This window comes from Ahaetulla prasina, chromosome 5 (assembly GCF_028640845.1).
Source record: "Ahaetulla prasina isolate Xishuangbanna chromosome 5, ASM2864084v1, whole genome shotgun sequence".
Lineage (NCBI taxonomy): Eukaryota > Metazoa > Chordata > Lepidosauria > Squamata > Colubridae > Ahaetulla > Ahaetulla prasina.
In genome coordinates this window covers 41,503,049-41,524,146 of record NC_080543.1, presented here as the reverse complement: position 1 = coordinate 41,524,146, position 21,098 = coordinate 41,503,049, and the positions used below count along the sequence as shown (strand labels likewise).

At 35.4% G+C, this 21,098-nt stretch overlaps 1 protein-coding gene across 1 annotated transcript in view; it reads right to left on the bottom strand.

The window, feature by feature from the left end:
- Positions 1–21,098, bottom strand: part of EPHA6 (EPH receptor A6) — a 512,200-nt gene that overhangs the window by 30,070 nt on the left and 461,032 nt on the right. Inside the window, exon 14 of the mRNA XM_058185714.1 lies at positions 20,131–20,340. Coding sequence (XP_058041697.1) covers positions 20,131–20,340 — 210 coding nt within the window. The remainder of the gene's footprint in view (positions 1–20,130; positions 20,341–21,098) is intronic.

The window sequence follows — 21,098 nt, the reverse complement described above, 5'->3', positions numbered from 1 at the left end:
GATACTTAGGTCCAAACTGCATGGAAGCAAAAATTAGAAGCAGCAGAAATGGGAGAAAAAATTGAAAAAAATATTTGGTACTTAACTGTGGAGAAATTACAAAGATATATAATGGAATATAAAATAAGTGCTGGATTTTATCATTTTGGTGGACATGTAGGTTGCCAAGAAATATTGGAATCAGGTATGTTGTAATGATTAAAAATGGATGTAAAATTGAAATCAAAAGCTTTTCTTTTAGGTATTATGGATAAGCAAATTGAAAGAAAACATGGGATTTTGTTTCTATATATGACAACAGCGGCAAGGACTTTTATATGCACAAAATTGACTACTTTGATGAGACACAAAGTCTATTTAGCTTTGTTTTTATTTGGAGACCACTTTTCGATTTCTTGCTTGACAAAGATAATAATGAAGTTTTAATTTTATGATTTGTTGACTAAATTTATTAGAATTATAGAAGTAGAGAAAATTTATAGAAATAAATTGTATATTTTCATTCTTACTATGAGACATGTAAACTTATATTTTTGCTTATGTTTAAATGTAGAATGAGGTAATTTTGTTTTATAATTTTAATGTTGGTTGTCTAATCTGTTTATTTTTATAAGTTTTTAGAGCAAGAGGTCACCTTGTATTTGTATCTATACTAGAGAAAGTTGGAAGTCCATTTTTTTCTTGTCGCTTTTTAATGTTTCCCCCTTTTGGCCCCCTTCCCAGGAGAACAGCTGCTTCCTGTTCATGAGTAGTAAACAAAGGAGAGATGCAGTATGTACTGAGAAGGAACAAGAGGTTCTATAGTACTTACGTTTTAAATAAAAATGGAGGGGCTGACTGAGGGCACAATGGAAAGGCAATTAACAATAAATCCAACTTGTTTTCTTTATTGTGAATGTCTGTTTCTTCCATTTGTAAGTGTATATCGCAACAGCACACCTTAAAGTGAGTCAACAACAGAGATTCAGCATTCAGCTAGGGTGGTTGTTAGTATGATGGCCAATGATTCATTGTTTGGCTTTGATGACCCAGTGTTTACAACTAAAAATGAGGGACCTATTCCTATTTGGACAGAAGAAAGGCACATCAGATTTAGAGGCTGAAGAGTTTGGTGAGTTTGAATCTCAACCAGACCCATAGAAATTGAGGTGAATGTCCATGGAAGAAGCAATGGAGGAGAACGAGCCTGACTCAATTTTATAGAGTCTAAGTTTGTTAACATCCCAAGCCTAGCAGCACAGATATTACAAAGGGAAGAGCAAAAAGAAAAGAAAAAGAAAGTAAGAAAAAAAGAAAAGCAAAATCAATTATCTGTGTGAGAGGAAGAAATGTAGCTCAACAAATTAGGCAAACTGGTTGTTAGGGTTATATAAAAACGATAACTTTTATGACTAGGTTTTTGTGTCAAACTGTTTTGCTGTGTTTGATTATCTGGAATTTTGGATTGGAGTAGAACATAGAATAACAGAGTTGGAAGGGACTTTGGAGGTCTTCTAGTCCAATCCCCCGTTTGAGCAGGAGACCCTATACCATTTCAGACAAATAGCTGTCCAGTCTCTTTTTGAAAGGCTTCAGTGGTGGAGCACTCACATCTTCTGAAAGCAAGCCGTTCCATTGGTTGATTGCTCTCACTGTTAGGAAACTTCTTCTTAGTTCTAGGTTGCTTCTCTCTTTGTTTAGTTTCCATCCATTGTTTCTTGTCTTGTCTTCTAGTGCTTTGGAAAATAGCTTGACCACCTTGTCTTTGTAAGAACTGCTCAAATATTGAAACACTGCTATCACCTAGTCCTTCTTTTCATTAGACTAAATTTACCCAATTCCTTAATAATATATAAAATAATAAGTAATCTTGGGTCTTCATCAATTTAGCATTTTTCTCTCTAGATTCTGTTGCTAGAATCTATTTTACTATTTTGTAAAATATTTTCAGGCCTGTTTTCTATTCAGAAAGTGCTTTCAGTTATTTTGGTGAAAGATGTATTGACTAGAATAAATACTATTATTTATTCAAAGCTGGCTACGTGTGTATATAACTGATAGTACAGAACAAGGAATTAAGTAAAATTGGAGTTATTGTTACATAGGCTTTTTTTAACATTTTAAAAAGTGATATTAGAATTTTAGATGGCATCCATGCCTTGTTTTGAAGTTTAGGAAACCATGTTTTTCCCTTGGTGTACAAAAACTAGCCCTTTCAGACACCTCAACCAAACAATAGGCTGCTCTCTGAAGTCCTTGAGTGTTGCAATGTGTTAAAGAAACAACCTCAGGTAGGAAAAGGAGAAGCAACATGCTTTAAGGATGTCTGCCTTTTTCATGTATTGTATTTTTGTTGCTTCCTGATAGATCACATATATCAGATGAATGTATCACTTCTGCATGTTTCTGCATCTTATATAAAGACCCCCCTCCCCTTAATAAAATGTTTTTTGCTTTGCCCAATTTGTATTGTCAGGGAGTGAAAAATACACTTTGCAAAATTATTGGGTGTTTCTTGGTGAAATTCAGACACTAGGTTCTTTTCAGCTCCATGCCAACTCAGGTACTTAAGTTTTATGGGCAACATTGAGAGCTGGGCAAAGGAGGCATATGGTGGACCCAATCACAGAAGCAGCAAAGGGTACTTTGCAAGTGCCAGAATCCAGGCTATAAATGGGACAAACAGTATTATTCCTTTTGGATTAATGTGCAGACTGTGAAAGATCCAACTTAACCACTAACAGTTATGTATTTTATTACCAATATATACTTCTGAAATAGTAGATCAATACACATATATTTTGCAATGCATCCAGAATTGTTTGTTTCCTTAAATAGGAGCATAGAATATGAAGAGAGCAGCAGTTTAAAAATTGCTCTGCCTTTTCTCTGACCATGCAATTCTATATTCACAGGGTAAGACACATACACCACCCAGATGCTACAGATCTTATGCACAAACAGCTATTTCTGGGAAGAGGAATTAGCATCATCACACTATTCAAATGGAAGGTTTCTGATATAATTATATTATTGACAGGCATATTAATCAAAATGAATGGAAAGCATTATCATTCTGAAATGCTAGGCTGGTAACTACCCATTGGAATTTTGTAGGTTCCCCCCCCCAATCAGGAACAATGAAAGTCTGTCTTTCTCACTCTAGTGTCCTTTAGTTGTTGTAACTATAATTTCTAGAAGTCCCAGCTAGTCGATATTATTTTCTGGATTTTAGAATAATACCAGTGGTGGGTTTCTACCGGTTTGCAACCGTTTGGGTGAACCAGTAGCAGTAGTTTGATTAATATAGAATAATGATTTCTGTAACAGAGTCATTGACGCTTGGAACACACTACATGACTCTTGTGGTCTCTTCTCAAAATCCCAAAATCTTTAACCAAAAACTATCTACTATTGACCTTACCCCATTCCTAAGAGGAATGAAAGCACAAAAGTGCCTACCGTTCCTGTCCTATTGTTTCTTTTCATTGTATCCAATTAATATAGTTATTACATACTTATACTCATATATATGCTTATATATTATATAGCTATTTCATTTCATGTTAATGCCTATATATACTGATATGACAAAATAAAATAAAAAATAAATAAATAAATAAAAATAAAATTTGGCCTGGGTCACTGAACCGGTAGCTGGCCACATCCCCGAACTGGTAGCCCGGTCACCACTTGCTTGACTCACTCACCTACCGGGAAGCGGCTTGCAAAGAGGTGGCATCTGGGAGGCTTCTTGCAGTCACATCAAAAAAAGCCTATTTGAGAGCTGTTTTGTGGCTGTGGCGGCTGGGCGCAGGCAGCCAAAAACTACCGGAGATTGCTGAAAAAGCTGGTGCCATCATATCCCATTGCCTGCTGCGTTGCACTTGGACTGACACATCCCATTGCCTGATGTGTCAGTCCAAGCATGACACAGCAGACAATGGGAAGCGTGTGTGTGGCCGGTGCAAAGAACAGGGTGGTGACAGTAGCAGCTTCTTCAGTGACTCCGATAGTTTTCAGCGGCCTGCAGCCAACTGCCACAACCACAAAGCAGCTCTCAAAAAGGCTTTTTCTTTTTTTTAATTTCATTTTGTCACAACAGTATACACAAACATCGACATAAATAAAAAACAACACGTCGTAAAAGAAATATATATATATATAAGTAAAAGTATGCAACAGCTATGTTAATTTGATATAATGAAGGGAACAATAGGACAGGAACGGTAGGCACTTTTGTGCTCTTATGCACGCCCCTTATAGTCCTCTTAGGAATGGGGTGAGGTCAATAGTAGACAGTTTTTGGTTGAAGATTTTGGGATTTTGAATAGAGACTATGGAGTCAGGTAATGAGTTCCAAGCGTTAACAACTCTGTTACAGAAGTCATATTTTCTGCAATCAAGTTTGAAGCAGTTAACATTAAGTTTGAATCTATTGTTTGCTCTTGTATTATTGCGATTGAAGCTGAAGTAGTCTTTTACAGGAAGGATATTGCAATAGATGATTTTGTGTGTTAAACATAGGTCATGTCGAAGTCGGCAGAGTTCTAAGTTTTCTAATCCCAGGATTTCAAGCCTTTTCGATGCGACTGTGAGAAGCCTCCCAGCTGCCTCCTCTTTGCCAGCTGCTTCCTGGCAGCGGTGGCTGGCTGGAGGCTGCCAAAAACTACCGGAGGTCAGCTTGCCTTCCAGACTCCGGACCAGCTGCCACGGGAGGAAGGTAAGCAGCCCAAAGTAAGAGGCAGTGGTGGGGGAGGAAGCGGGGTTAGGGCTGGGGCCGCTGAAGGAGGAGAAATGGGGTGATGCATGCAACTGGCGAAGGGAGGGTGGGGCAGCATGCAGGAGGAGATCTTTGATGGATTAGACCAGGCCTGGGCAGAAAATAAGTAGATCGGTAGAAATTCAAAAAAATTTCCTACCTTTTTCTGTGGGCGTAGCTAGGTGGGTGGTCATGTGACTGAGAGGCCGCGAGTGATGGCAAGTTGGCCACACCCACTCAGTCACATGTCCACCAAGCCACACCCACCAAGCAAACCACACCCACAGAACCGGTTGTAAAAATTTTGTAACCCACCATAATGCATAAATGCATATGATAGACAAGATGCATTTCGTGGGATCATTTTAAAAATGATATCTAGAATTGCCATTACATAATCATAGTAGCTCTCATAAACGTGACTGTTTTTCATTGCAGGAGAATATAGTATGTTAAGTTTTTAATCCCTTGAATATGAATAGAATAGAGCTGGAAGGGACCTTGGTCTTCTAGTCTAGCCCCTGCTCAAGCCGGAGAATCTATACCATTTAAGACAAATGGCTGAAATTATTGAAGTGTCCAGTATTTATTTAAAGTAGCAATTAGAAAATTTTCTAAATACTTTATATGGATTCTTCCTTGATCCATAGCTTTTGATAGTACTCATTTAGCAAAAGCTTTAAAAAGCTTTACATGCACCGTGTACATTTTTTAATTTAATAATTTATGATAAATATACAAATAAGCTTCCATTTTCTCTATTAAGTCATTTAGTTTTGGCATCAGTATTATATAATACAGCATTTTATACTTTTTTAAAGCCATCAACATTACAAAAAACTTCTCATTTGCATTCAGTATAGTGATGGCAATACATTCTTAATCTGATAACACATACATCCATAAATTGATATTTATCAGACTAAGAATATATTGCCAACACTAACTGAAAGCAAATGAGAAGGTTTTCGTAATGCTATTTCTAAGCTACCTAAAGGCTCAGTGGTTGAAGACGCTGAGCTTGTCAGCTGAAAGCTGACTGTCCAGATATGAGATCTGAGCGCTGCATTATGGGGTTAGCCTCTGTTACTTGCTCCAGCTCTGCTTACCCAGCAGTTAGAAAACATGCAAATGTGAATAGATAAATAGGTAGCACTTTGTGGGAAGGTAAAAGCATTCTGTGTGCCTCAGTGTATAGTCATGCTCACCACATGACCACAGAAATATCTTCAGACAATACTGGCTCCCTTGGCTAAGAAACGGAGATGGAATACCATCCTTTAGAACTGGACATGACTGAATAGAGGAAACCTTAACCTTCATCTTTAAGCTACCTAATAGTTGTGCACTCTGGGTTGTTTACACAAAGCAAGCTACAAACAAAAAATACATAAATATAAGCACTTTGACTTTTCTGTTGGCTGAAAATGGGTGGTGTGAAATTGAAGACTTAGAGATGTTTGCATTTAATTAATTAAACATATTTCTATGCTGCTGCAATCAAAACAGATTCTCAGCAGCTTGCATTTCTTTATCATCTTCCTTTTACTAATTAAAAAAATCTCACACAAATTGTTCTCAAGCTAGTTGAAATATGGTAATATGGAAGAAAATTGGAAATACCTAAAATCCTTTCCTCTTCTACCATTTATCGTTTGTGGTTTTTTTGGGATTGACATTTCCTGTACTTGGAAAGAAATAGCTTGTGGATAACTGGATAACCTTGCTATATTCATAATGCTGAGTTCAGAGTGGGAAATCTATCAGTTTGATCGTCCTTGGGGTATGTTTCGAAAGCTTGAAGCACGTATGCATACATAGATACAAATACAAATAAACATACACAATTCAGATTTCTCCAGTTTTGAGTAGAAAACAGGTCTAGATAATGAAAGACCATAGATCAGAAGAGATGTGGGAAAACTTGGTGGATTCATAGTTTTGCCAAATTAAGATAATACCAAAAAAAGAGGCAACATTGTTGCCCTGTTTGCAATTGATCTGTGATTAATTGCAGAAAACAATCCGTGAACTTAGAAGTGAACTGGGAAGTCACTCACACAGTTCTATTGAAGAGTACCATCAGATTGAAATAATGTCACTAAGTGGTTTTGATAAATAACTGAACTATGAGACCATTTGGCTATATAATTTATACATTATTGTACAGTATACAAAGTATATAATGTATACAATAAGAAACAATACTGAGCTGAAATTTATAGTAAATTTTTAGGAGAATTTTGAATTATCTGATGGGAAACTGATTATCACAAAGCATGGAGTAATTATAATGCATCCACAACATCCTCAAGATCAGAGAAGAGTAATAAATTAAGTTTCTTACTACTATGACAGAATGCTACTTTTTATAGAGATATAAATATTATATTTAAATTAAACCAGGAAATGCTTCGCTGCTTACCATACTGAGATCAATTAATCAGATTAGTTTCTGGTTACTGAGCCGTAATCTTTAAAATTAGTAATCTAAGTGGTAATCTTTCAAATTCAATACTTCAGCTTTTTGTGAAATTTTTGTTCATTATTGTATCATGATTATTTAAAAATTCAAATTTGCACGAAATGATTACCTTTATTTCAAATCATATTAACAAAGTATTAGACTAATTTAAAGTAAAGGTGTTCATTAAATTTATCTTTCCATAAGAAGAGCAAATATTTGTGTCTGCTAATCCCAACCGATTAGAAATACTATATTTTTCTGGAAAATAGTACAATTCCAGTTCAGCCACTGTGGGGCAGTCAAAGGCAACAAATAATATTTGTTTTTTAATAACTTGACAAGCAAAACTGTTCATTTACTGACAAATATTAAACTCAAAGCATTTAGTTTTCTGCTAAAATTAATCTTAATTTTATTTTAATTTGATAACAAAAAGCCGTGTCTGTGATACGTAGGACAGATTTGCCTGACTGAGGCAATCAAAAAAAGAAACAGGCATAGTTAAATCCATTGTTTCCTATTCTGTATTGGACTATAGCCATAACTGTTAGTCACCCTTAGGCTAGATTCAGAATAAATCACTTAACACCTAACCACACTGAAATCCAAAAGAATGAAATGAGACAGCTGTAACTTTTCAGACTGATTTTAGTGGGCTCTAGCTGTGACAAACAGACTGGATCCAGTTCACTGTGTCTCCAGTTTAGCTGTATTTCATTATGTAAAAACAAATCAGAGTAGACTAACACATGCATCTTTAGCATGAATTACAACCATACATTATTTATCAGTACTAATTAATACAATCTTATTTTAATGGATTACTGGAAGAATCAGAAATAACTTGTACAGGCATCTTGAAGTTGTCACAATGGAAATAATACTGTATATGTAATTGTTTATTACACAGCTATCTGCATCTTGTTTGCCTAATGAAAAATACAAAAAGAATATTAATATGTTCTTATTTTTTTAAAATGTAAGATAGGCTTTCAGGGCTACATCTATGTTACTTTTATACTACTATTATCAAGATATATTTGGTTAAACTAATACTTTGATTTTTAATGTGATATTTGATTCCCTCAGAGTAATACAGAAACTTTTACAGCTCCTCTTATTGTAGATTTCAGTCAGATGAAAATGTTTCTTGCTACTAAGAATGAACTGATACAAACAGTCAATGCATGAAATCTTTTAGGCAGGGTGAATCTGAGTAATTGTGTTTTTTGCTAAGTGATAATAAACATTAGGTTTAAACCAATGGTGGAATTAAAACTAGGCACTTGAAAGTGCTCCAAGCGAAGCATGATATCTGCTTCAGATTCATGCAGGATTTATTAGCTTTCCAGGCAGGACCAGGAGCATGTGACAGCAGTCTGCTTCATCTTGCAGATTATTATTCTCTGAGATGAATTGGCTTTCTTACCCCTGACATTATTTAAACTACTAGAATATGGAGTTTGCAAAATCTAGCCTTGTATTTTCCTATTTTACCCAGTAAGATTGCAGCACTTAGCTGACCGTGGCTGAGCTCAGAAAGCAAAGCAGAATTGGACTTCGTAATCTTGGATAAGAAAACATTATAAAATGTAGAGATGCAGGCTGAATTGCAAAGTTGAAGAAAATATCTTGGAAAAATACTGTGACAGACCATCTCTACACTGTTGCCAAGAAACTACCCAATTTTGTCCATGAAGTCAGCAGGAATTAAGTTCAACTCAAGGGACATAGTTTGTTTTTGTTCTAAACACATAGTAGTCCAATTTGACATTAGTTTTTATTAACATAAAGAAGCTATCAATAAAATCAAACTATGAACATTTTAGTCTTAACATTATCAAAGCCCTATTTTTTGTAAATTTTCATAAATTTCATAAACACAGAAATATAAGCTGCCCACTTGGTTGAGTGGCTATAGAAATTGAATAAATAGATTATTATATTCTTTATGTGTACAGAAATAAGCTAAAACAGAACACTGTAGAATTATTTCTTTTATCTTGGAGAAAACCGTGACATAGCTTTCAACTATTGTGAAAGAATGTATATCGGCATACATACACGCATACTTTTTAATACTGTCACCTTGCAGGATAAGTGGTTCAATATGAAGTAGAGAAGAAAGAGAAAGAAATAATAAGCCAAAGAAATGGAAACTAATCAAGGAGAGAACCAACCTAGAAATGAGAAATTTCCTGACATTTAGAATAATCAATCAGTGGAACGGCTTGCCTTCAGAAGTTGTGAGTGCTCCATCACTGGAGGTTTTTAAGAAGAGATTGTACAACCCTTTGTCTGAAATGGCATAGGTCTCCTGCTTGACTAAGGGTTTGGGCTAGAAGACCTCCAAGGTATCTTCCAACTCTGTTATTCTATTCTATTCTATTCTATTCTATTCTATTCTATTCTATTCTATTCTATTCTATTCTATTCTATTCTATTCTATTCTATTCTATCCCATCCCATCCCATTCCATTCCATTCCATTCTCATTTAAAACATACAAGTATATGAACATTTTATGTCTCCAGTCAATATATCTCTAGAAACACAACAAATATTTCTTACATATTTATCTTAAGTACAATAAACAGTCAGACGGACATCACACATTTGAATGTTAAACCATTTGCTAAGCACTCCATTTATTTGTAAGCATAGTTTACTTATAAGATATAGCACTTACTTTTCATTCAGCAATCAAATATTCTTACATTTATACTTTTCTCATTCTCCAGGCTTAGGGCCTGGGTACTTATGGGACCGCCTGCTGTTACCTCATGCCTCCCACCGACCTGTACGCTCTCACAGAGAGGGACTTCTCAGGGTGCCGTCTGCCAAGCAATGTCGGCTGGCGGCCCCCAGGGGAAGATCCTTCTCTGTGGGGGCTCCCACCCTCTGGAACGAACTTCCCCCGGGTTTACGCCAAATACCTGACCTTCGGACCTTCCGCCGCAAATTGAAAACACATCTATTTATTCGCGCGGGGCTGGCTTAAATTTTATTGGTTTTAAATTTCTATTATTAATTTTAAGGTTTTTTTTTAGTTTTATATATTTTAAAGTTTTTAGGCCAACTATATAATAAGTTTTTTAATTTGTATTTTAATTGTATATTGTACCGTTTTATTTTACCTTGGCTGTACACCGCCCTGAGTCCTTCGGGAGAAGGGCGGTATAAAAATCGAATTAATAATAATAATAATAATAATAATAATAATAATAATAATAATAATAATAATAATAATAATAATAATATGTTCTGTCTTTTGTGAAGAGAAAAAGATTGGTTTGCAATGTGTCTCTGCATCACAAAAATGCATTGTATTTCCCAGATTTGGTCACTGTTACCTTTTATACCCTGCCAACAGAAATGCAGGCAAGTATTTTTCCAGGCACACTTTATTAATCACTATAATAAAAGCATTTTCCAGTCATTGGATACAGATTCAGACTTAACATGTTAGACAAATTGCGCAGCTTCTCCATAAGCAAACCACATTCACACATTTATATTTATATTGTCTATATTTGCATCCCATTTTTCAACATTCAGTTATGACTTCCCTTTCATTATTTTCTGGGATACTAACATTTATAATATGTATTTCAATTTTACTCTTCAAAATATCGTTACCATTCAGGTCTCTGAACTATTCCTTTGATTCATCCCATCATTTTGTAACTTTGCTAATTATCACAGTTTTATTATAGTCAAATCAGTCAGACTTTTTGATGTGAATGTCTGCATAGATCAGTGGTGAAATCTGAACTGATTTGCTACTGGTTCGTTGGCCATGCGTGCGTGCTGCGTGCCAAGTGTGCACATATGTAGTGCTCACCAAGCATGCGCTGCATGTGCAGTGTGCACTGAACACACACTGTGTGCGCATGTGCAGTGTGCATCAAATGCACGCTGCGCATTTAAAAAGCTACCAGTTTGGGTGAAATGCGCAGTACTTGCCAAAAGGAGGCTTGGGAAGGTAACAGAACAGCAAAGGAGGGAATCAGCTGTGAAGCATAGTTTAGCTTTGCTAGAAAGCAGGAAATCCTGCTTTCTAGCAAAGCTAAGCTGCGCGGCATAGGTGATCATCGGATTGTAGCTTTTTTAAACTACCAGTTAACCTGAACCAGTAGCTTTTTTTACTACCAGTTCACCTGAACTGGTAGTTTTATCATTACTGGTTCTCCCAAACTGGAGCAAACCAGTAGCATTTCACTCCTGGCATAGATGTATGCTCAAATACTTACGGGTACTTACGGGACCGCCTGCTGTTACCGTTTGCCTCCCACCGACCCGTACGCTCTCACAGAGAGGGCCTTCTCAGGGTGCCGTCTGCCAAACAATGTCGGCTGGCGGCCCCCAGGGGCAGGGCCTTCTCTGTGGGAGCTCCCACGCTCTGGAATGAGCTTCCCCCTGGTTTACGTCAAGTGCCTGATCTTCGGACCTTTCGCCGTGAGCTGAAAACACACTTATTTATTCAAGCGGGACTGGCCTAAAATTTTATTGGGTTAAAATTTTATTGGGTTATTTATATTTTAATATTTTAATTTGTTTTAAATTTGGCCACTTTATAATATGTTTGTTTTAATTTCTTTTAATATTGATACTGTGATTTTTACTTGGCTGTACACCGCCCTGAGTCCTTCGGGAGAAGGGCGGTATAAAAATCGAATAAATAATAATAATAATAATAATAATAATAATAATAATAATAATAATAATAATAATAATAATAATAATAATATGTTCTGTCTTTTGTGAAGAGAAAAAGATTGGTTTGCAATGTGTCTCTGCATCACAAAAATGCATTGTATTTCCCAGATTTGGTCACTGTTACCTTTTATACCCTGCCAACAGAAATGCAGGCAAGTATTTTTCCAGGCACACTTTATTAATCACTATAATAAAAGCATTTTCCAGTCATTGGATACAGATTCAGACTTAACATGTTAGACAAATTGCACAGCTTCTCCATAAGCAAACCACATTCACACATTTATATTTATATTGTCTATATTTGCATCCCATTTTTCAACATTCAGTTATGACTTCCCTTTCATTTTTTTCTGGGATACTAACATTTATAATATGTATTTCAATTTTACTCTTCAAAATATCGTTACCATTCAGGCCTCTGAACTATTCCTTTGATTCATCCCATCATTTTGTAACTTTGCTAATTATCACAGTTTTATTATAGTCAAATCAGTCAGACTTTTTGATGTGAATGTCTGCATAGATCAGTGGTGAAATCTGAACTGATTTGCTACTGGTTCGTTGGCCATGCGTGCGTGCTGCGTGCCAAGTGTGCGCATATGCAGTGCTCACCAAGCATGCGCTGCATGTGCAGTGTGCACCGAACGCACACTGTGTGCGCATGTGCAGTGTGCATCAAATGCACGCTGCGCATTTAAAAAGCTACCAGTTTGGGTGAAATGCGCAGTACTTGCCAAAAGGAGGCTTGGGAAGGTAACAGAACAGCAAAGGAGGGAATCAGCTGTGAAGCATAGTTTAGCTTTGCTAGAAAGCAGGAAATCCTGCTTTCTAGCAAAGCTAAACTGCACGGCATAGGTGATCATCGGATTGTAGCTTTTTTAAACTACCAGTTAACCTGAACCAGTAGCTTTTTTTACTACCAGTTCACCTGAACTGGTAGTTTTATCATTACTGGTTCTCCCAAACTGGAGCAAACCAGTAGCATTTCACTCCTGGCATAGATGTATGCTCAAATACTTACGGGTACTTACGGGACCGCCTGCTGTTACCGTTTGCCTCCCACCGACCCGTACGCTCTCACAGAGAGGGCCTTCTCAGGGTGCCGTCTGCCAAACAATGTCGGCTGGCGGCCCCCAGGGGCAGGGCCTTCTCTGTGGGAGCTCCCACGCTCTGGAATGAGCTTCCCCCTGGTTTACGTCAAGTGCCTGATCTTCGGATCTTTCGCTGTGAGCTGAAAACACACTTATTTATTCAAGCGGGACTGGCCTAAAATTTTATTGGGTTAAAATTTTAATCGGTTATTTATATTTTAATATTTTAATTTGTTTTAAATTTGGCCACTTTATAATATGTTTGTTTTAATTTCTTTTAATATTGATACTGTGATTTTTACTTGGCTGTACACCGCCCTGAGTCCTTCGGGAGAAGGGCGGTATAAAAATTGAATAAAATAAATAAATAAATAAATAAATCATGTTTTTGAAAATTTGTTTTCTAAGCAGATGATCACCAATCACTATTCTTGAATCTATGAATGATTGATAGAGAAAAAAGTTTTGACATGACACATACTGAAATATTATGCATTATAATGCTAATGAAGGATTCATTTATTTTTTGAGATTGGAATAATGTAATATAATCAGCTGAAGGCTATGTTCATCTTAGTCTTATTCAGGTATTTGTGTTTTGGTCCATTAAAAGCAGGTGACCCTATACCATTTCAGGCTGGATAGTCACTTGTCTGAAATGGTATATGGTCTTCTGCTTGAGAAGAGGGTTGGACTAGAAGACTCTAAGGTTCCTTCCAGTTACTTCATTCTCAGCTTAGTCCAAATTAATTCCAAAACAAATCCTTTAGAAAAAGTCATTCGGTCTTATCACAAACCTTTGTCCTCTTTGGCACCCTGCCAAAGGCTTTTCTTGGCAAAGCCCCATGAAGTTCAGAAACAAGAGACACCGGCTAGAAACAAATGTAGCAACGTTGCTTTCCTACAAGAGCCCAAGAGCCATTGTTGCTCTTTTAAGCCTTATGGGAGAGGCCAATCATCTCCTGGCCTCACTCCTGAGTCGTCCTTTTTGCTTTAGATGTTCTTGCCTTCTGGCAGCTCCTCGCATGTGTGTACTAGGAACAGGCTCATCCTGTTCCTCTGCCTCTCTGCTGTCCGCCTCTGGAGGATCTGGAGTCCATGCATCGCTCCCAGATGGTCCTGGCCCCATCTCTGCCTCCGATGCAGAGCCCTTGTCCGGGCCTTCACTAGAGTCCAGGACTGGCCCATGGTCCTCCCTAGCCTCCTCACTGTCTGACACCGCTGCTAGTTCTGCGGGCTGCTGGAGGCTACAACATTTAATTATTTATTTTATTTATTTATTTGTCACAACAGTATATATATAAGCATAAGCATGAAATAACTATACGATATATAAGCATAAATATAATCATAAGTATGTAATAACTATATGAAATTGGATACAATCAAATGGAACATTAGGACAGGAACGGTAGGCACGTTGGTGCTCTTATGCACGCCCCTTACAGATCTCTTAGGAATGGGGTGAGGTCAATAGTAGATAGTTTTTGGTTAAAGCTTTGGGATTTTGGGAAGAGACCACAGAGTCTGGTAGTGCATTCCAGGCATTAACAACTCTGTTACTGAAGTCATATTTTCTGCGATCAAGATTGGAATGGTTCACATTAAGCTTAAATCTATTGTGTGCTCGTGTATTGTTGTGATTGAAGCTGAAGTAGTCTTCAACAGGAAGGACGTTGTAATAGATGATTCTATGAGTTAAACTCAAGTCAACATCTAGCTCTATTCTTATTGATTAGCTGATATCCAGACAATGTACCTCTATTCATCTATTTGTAAGATACTTTTATTGATAGAACAAATACTACACTTCTGCAATTAAGGTATTGTAATGGTATTCAATAACAGTATTCAATAAACTATGATCTCTGAAATTGGACTTTTACAAGATAAAATTAAATTATTGAATTTTTCAATCTCAAGTATTAATCTATCCAAATATAATCATTCTGCTCCATTTAAAACTATAGATCCTAGTTTCACTCTAAAATCTGAGTATCATGAACATTTCTTATTATGCTTTTTTCTTTAAACAAAGTTAAAATGTTCTCTTTCTGAAAACAATTTGGTTTCTTTTTCTTTTATTAACACGGTTACTCTAATTTTTATTTTCTGAAAGTTATATGAATTCATCACTCCAAACAATGCTATCTGAAAACAAATTATTGATTATTATTTTCCAAATCATCATTTAGATAACATTTACTGCAGGACAGGAAACATTTCAATTTGAAGGGCTAATTGACTTTGGACAATTAATGAAGGGTTACATTCCAGCTTGGCATAAGATTCCATCCAAACTGAACAGGATCACTGCAGGGTTGATGAATAACTCACAAAATGTTTTGCTAGAGCCACATTCTAAATCTCATACTTTCATTTCTTCATTCTGTGTCCCTCATCTATCTTGCCACAATTTATATATACGTTCTTCTCAAATTGTTTGAGTGCAAGAACAGTTAATTGCATACAAAAGCAATTATTTCATGTTACTTGGTAGCTATTTCTCATAGACAACTGACTCAATTAATACATATTCAAAACCATTGTAATGGCAATGGACTGTTAATTTGGAGTGCTCAGAACGGTCCCCCAATGGCTGATTTGAAATCCATTCAAACAAATATTATGGGAATAAGGATATTGTGTTAATATGCATCCACTGAGCATGCAACATCGTGGATTCTGTAGATTGATTTGATTCATTAGTCTTTCTTCACTGATGAATCAGGCTATATGAATGTGATAACATCATACAATTAAATCATATTTGACAGCACATTAATAATGTGGATAATAAATCACGTACAGTGTCACAGGGTTCTGGGGCAGAAACAATCCCAGTAGGACACAGACTTATCATTATCGTCTGTGTTTATTGATGAAGCATTACAAACATGAAATTGCTTAAGTAAATAGGAAGATGCTTTGTGTTTATTGTATATTTTCTGTCTCTGTAAGCTTTTCTCCATTTATCCTAATACATTTAGCATGTATCCTAGAATTGATTCTTAAATATGAAATTGATATAGAATTGAGTTTTCTACCTTATATCTCTTATATTTCCAATTGACTCTAACTATGATAATTCTCCTTCTCAAGGCTTCTTTCCTCTTTATCTTGAAATTACTTTTAATAATTGCCATTATAGCCTAACCTTAGTTCACCTCCTTAGCCTGCTACTTTCTCTTATCTGTACCTATCTTAACTCTATTTATTCATCTATTCATCTATTTCAATTTTATTATCATTTTATATAGCAGTCCCAGATCGCTTCTTCTGGTCTTCCTTGAAATAACTTTTTTTATTTTTTTATTTTATTTTGTCACAACATTATATACAAGCACATACAATGAAAGGAAACAATAGGACAGGAATGGTAGGCACTTTTGTGCACTTATGCAGGAAGACTTATAGTAACTTTCTGCCATCTTTCGTTTTTTCTTCATGTCCCAAATCTGGTCATGATTATGGTGTTGGTATCTTCCAAGGTAGCTACTCTATATACAAATGTCTTGGTTCTACTTCTTTAATACTGCTCTTCATTGTTTGACCTCATCTCCTAAGTCCATTGAGACTGCAACTCAAAAGTTATTGGCTGTTTGAAAATTCAGGGAGGGGGAAAGAGAAGGCAAAATCATCCTATTTGCACATTTCTCAATTATTTACTGCTAAGGACTGGAAACTGTGCTGTAAGGCAATCTCCCTGCTACTTATCATTTTCTAAAAGTTTCAAATCTTTTATCAGTTGTGCAGTAGCCAAATTCTGTGTTGCTACAATATTCCTAGTTAATGCATTTTATCTCACCCGTTTGATTTTAATTTTGTGTTTAAATTTTAAATTTTGCTGGTTATTTGTCCAAGATTATTACACTTTTTAAGGCAATTTAAGTCATTTGTCTACTCTATTGTAAAACTGATGATTGGAATTGTGGCAGACTAAAGATTTAAAGCCTTTAATCATTCCAAAAAGGTAATCTTCACCAGCTGTTTCTTTAAAAAAATACCAACAGTGTGAGGTACAAGCCACTTCATGAGCTTCAATTACAGTTTGAACCTTAGTTTAGAAATGTAATGGTTTGTAGAACCCAAATTACATTTAATGTTGTTCCACTGATTAACTAGATTAAAATAATCACATTAAATTACTAGAAAGATTTCAGTTACAGTGCTGGGAAATCATATGGTAATCTTTACAGGATTAGGGTCTCTGAAGTATTTGAAATTAGGCTAAGATAACTAACTATAAGCATATTTCTTTAAGATTTTGATTTGGATTGCTGTCTGTTGGTTCAGTATGTTCAACTAAATATAGACATCATCTGTGCTTTTTTGTGTCTAGCATATCTCAACAGCTGGTATTGTTTTGACACATGTCTTAACACTACTTCTTCCATTATTTATATAGGAACATCAAAGTTAATTCACCAAAATTGACGTATTCACCAAAATTGGAGTATCTTTCAGCAAAACAGGTGAAAACATTAAAAATCAACATGTGTTTTAGACCCGAATATATTAGATATTTATTGCTACTTCTCTGGGAAGATTTCCTTTGAAGGTCAATTCTACTTTTCTAGGTTGTGCATATGGCAGAAAAGTGATATTAGAGCTGCTATTGGGACAACTAGAACATTATACTTAAACTCAGGGGCATTTCCAATGAGTGTCAAAATCTGTAAGATTTAATAACTGTGGTGCAATTATTGTACTTTGGGGCAGAATTTAAATTGCAATTTATTTTACCCTTCCCATAGTTGCCCTTCCTTAATTTCTAGCATTTCTAACTATAAAAACTGGACTTTAATGATAGTGGCATAGAATAATGCAATTACAATGTAACTTAAATAAAAGATTTTTGAATAGTAAGACTCTGGAATTAAAATCTCTTTTAGAAATGACTATTAAATCCTGTTTCTTACCAAAATTCTAGTATGATCAGTCAAATTTGACAGTCTTAATGCCTGATTTATCTGCATCTTTGAATATTTATGGAACATAAAACTGTAGATAGTTTTTTTTAATCAACAAATTCCAAACTTAATAGAAAATGAAAAGTTGATGATAAATTACAAATAGCAAATAGCTTCTTCAAAAAGTCCTTTTGAGTTTTTAACTTCATTTCAGAATGATCAATATTTCATATATGCAGATATTTTAATATTCTAAAAAGGAAAATTTGAAAACAGAAAATTCAAATTAATTAAAAATTAAGTTATTTGAATGGGTCTTATGTTGTAAGCAACCCGGAGAAAAAAGACAAATTAATCAAGAAAATAAGCATCTTTTTACATTGCTTTGAAGGCTTCTGGTGAATCAAATCACTGAAGAACATAAACCATTGTACAATGAAAAGCAGCTTGATAGTGAGCCCTAATAAATTCAATATAAATTTGAATTGGCATAAATAGGATTTAAAAAAAAACATTTTTGCAAAACAAAATAAGATAATACACACACATACACACTTGCATAGAAAGACATTATTATCCAGTATTTAATCTTGTTAATCTGTTAACAAGATTACAGATTATGAAACTGTTCGTATAATAAATAAAATGGTGAGTAAATTTCACAATGTTAAATAAACATGGTTTTACTATTAAACTTTATTTTCATTTTCAATGAAAATCCAATTCTTTATATCCATATGGGAATACTCAACTGTTTCATTTTCCATCAAGGAAACCTGACCCTTCTAAAGAAGGAAACCCTAAAAAGAGGACTGTTTTATAATTATTGGTATGCCAAACATAGGACAACATATACAATATATCTATTTTCATTTTACACTTTCCCACCTCTTAAGAATCATATTTTTCAAACCAAAAGGAATAGCTCCAAAAGAATAAAATATGAATCACTGAGGCTGAAGCAGTGTTGATCACAATGGAAAAAAATCTCACTGAGGCCCAAAATGAAAAATAAATGTAAGCAAGAATTGAGGCTGTGGCATTGTTTCAAAATAATATCTAATTTTAATCCAATTTCATCTAATTTTAGTTCTGTTCCACATGCTGTATCACACATAAAACACTAATTTCACTTGTGAAAGCATGGTGATTTTATGTTTCTAGAAATGTAGGATGCAGTATAAATAGGTATTTGGTAAAGCCATAACAAATGCCATGAAAGGTTCAAAATGCTAAGTCTTCCAATAATCCAATCTATATGCCAGCCAGAGCCAGAGTCAATAAATTACATCAATCAATCATTATTGTAACAGAAATAATATATCCAATAATAATATTCACATAGAGATACGAAACCAACCTGGCTACAATGAAAATCAAGCAATTAAAAGAGAAAATTGGTTCAAAACATCACTAAAGTTTAGAGGGAATAATTAGAAATGGTGAAGTATAACTCTTTGGTAGTTTTCTTCTAAAGTGTATTACACTACAACTTTTAACATTCCTGGTAAAGCTGCAAAATGACATGAATTAGTGTAACCATTTGGTTTATGGTGGGATAGGAAAAAGGAGCTGAATTTTATCTGTTGGGGGAAATCACAGTCACATGGCTGAGTTGGGTGGCCTATGGGAATTGAACGACTGAATGAATAACTTGCAAACAAATGTTTCAGAATGCTTTAAAATCTCGTTTTTGTTTTGACTATGAAACAGATAGGTATAGACGAGGGGACTTTATTGAAAGAGTGGAATCCATACCTGTACGAGTCACAAAGAAATTATGATGCTAAACTTCAGCTTTATAGAAGTGGCTGTTTCCCATACATGGAATATTAACCGCTTCCATTTGTTGAACTTCTGCATATTGAAGAATTCTGTGTGACAGTGTTACCAGGAAATGATGAAGTGGCCAGTTCTACAGCTATTATGGGTAGAGGACCTTGCCAGAAGCAAGTCTGATCTTGTGTACATTCCAATAATGTAAGCCAATTACTTCCTAAATAAGCTGACTAAAGCAAATTGCAGTTTCCCATTTTGCTCTTTGGCTTGCCTTCTTTGAAGGAAAACTCATTTTGATAGCCTGCTATTGTATATTATAGGCTATGGAAGAACTGTATATTTGTACATGCATAAAAATTCCATTCTTACTCTCATGGGTGACCTTTTTTCATTAGAAAAAAAAACCAAATAAACTTACAGTTGTAGTATAAGCTGCTTCAGGATCATCTTCTAGTACCCGTGATAATCCAAAGTCAGAGACTTTGCACATAAGATTACTGTTGACCAAAATATTCCGAGCTGCCAAATCCCGATGTACATAACCCATATCTGAGAGATATTTCATGCCTGAAGCAATTCCACGAAGCATCCCAACAAGCTGGATGACTGTGAAGTGGCCATCATGTTTCTGAAAGGAAGATAGAGTTTCAGTTGACATTTTCATGTTGTGCTGGTCAAACATTTGCTAAATATTACAGTTTATATTTCAAAGGTCTAGTTACTTTTCAGCTAAATCTTTCATGAATTTAATATATAAATTTGATAAATATGTGAACCTAAACTTTACTTGAAGCATAAATAACCAGGATCAAATTATTATATTTTGGGCATAGTATCAAAGATCTAACCTTGGAAATGTCTACAATGCTGGGAAAAGTGGAAATAAAAAGAGGGGACCAGCAGCAAAATGAATGGATTCAGTGCCAATAAATGCAGCATTGGAAGATGTGAAGGACCAGGTTAGGGACAACAGTATCCAGGAGAAAATCTACCCATGTTATAACTAAGAATTGACACTGACTGATGGCACACATTCAACCAATCAATTTCTACAAGGTGTAAGAATAGCTAACAATTTCTCTAAAGCTATCAACATGTCCAGCATGGAATTAACTAATTTCAGACAACTGCAGGGCATAATGCTTGATTGAGCAATTTCACTCTGCACTTAACTGACAAGTGGTGTTTGCACTGTTATGCCCTGCATGAGTGCATAGATTATTAGGAGAGTCTCACATCAGTCAGTATAAGCCTCTTCCTCATCTCATTTCAATGCCAGGTCTTTCATTAGCCAAGGACTAAACACTCTCTCATACAACTACCAAAGAATAACAGCAGGAATATTTTGGAAGGCAACGCATTGGTGAATAAAAGGTGAGGAACAGA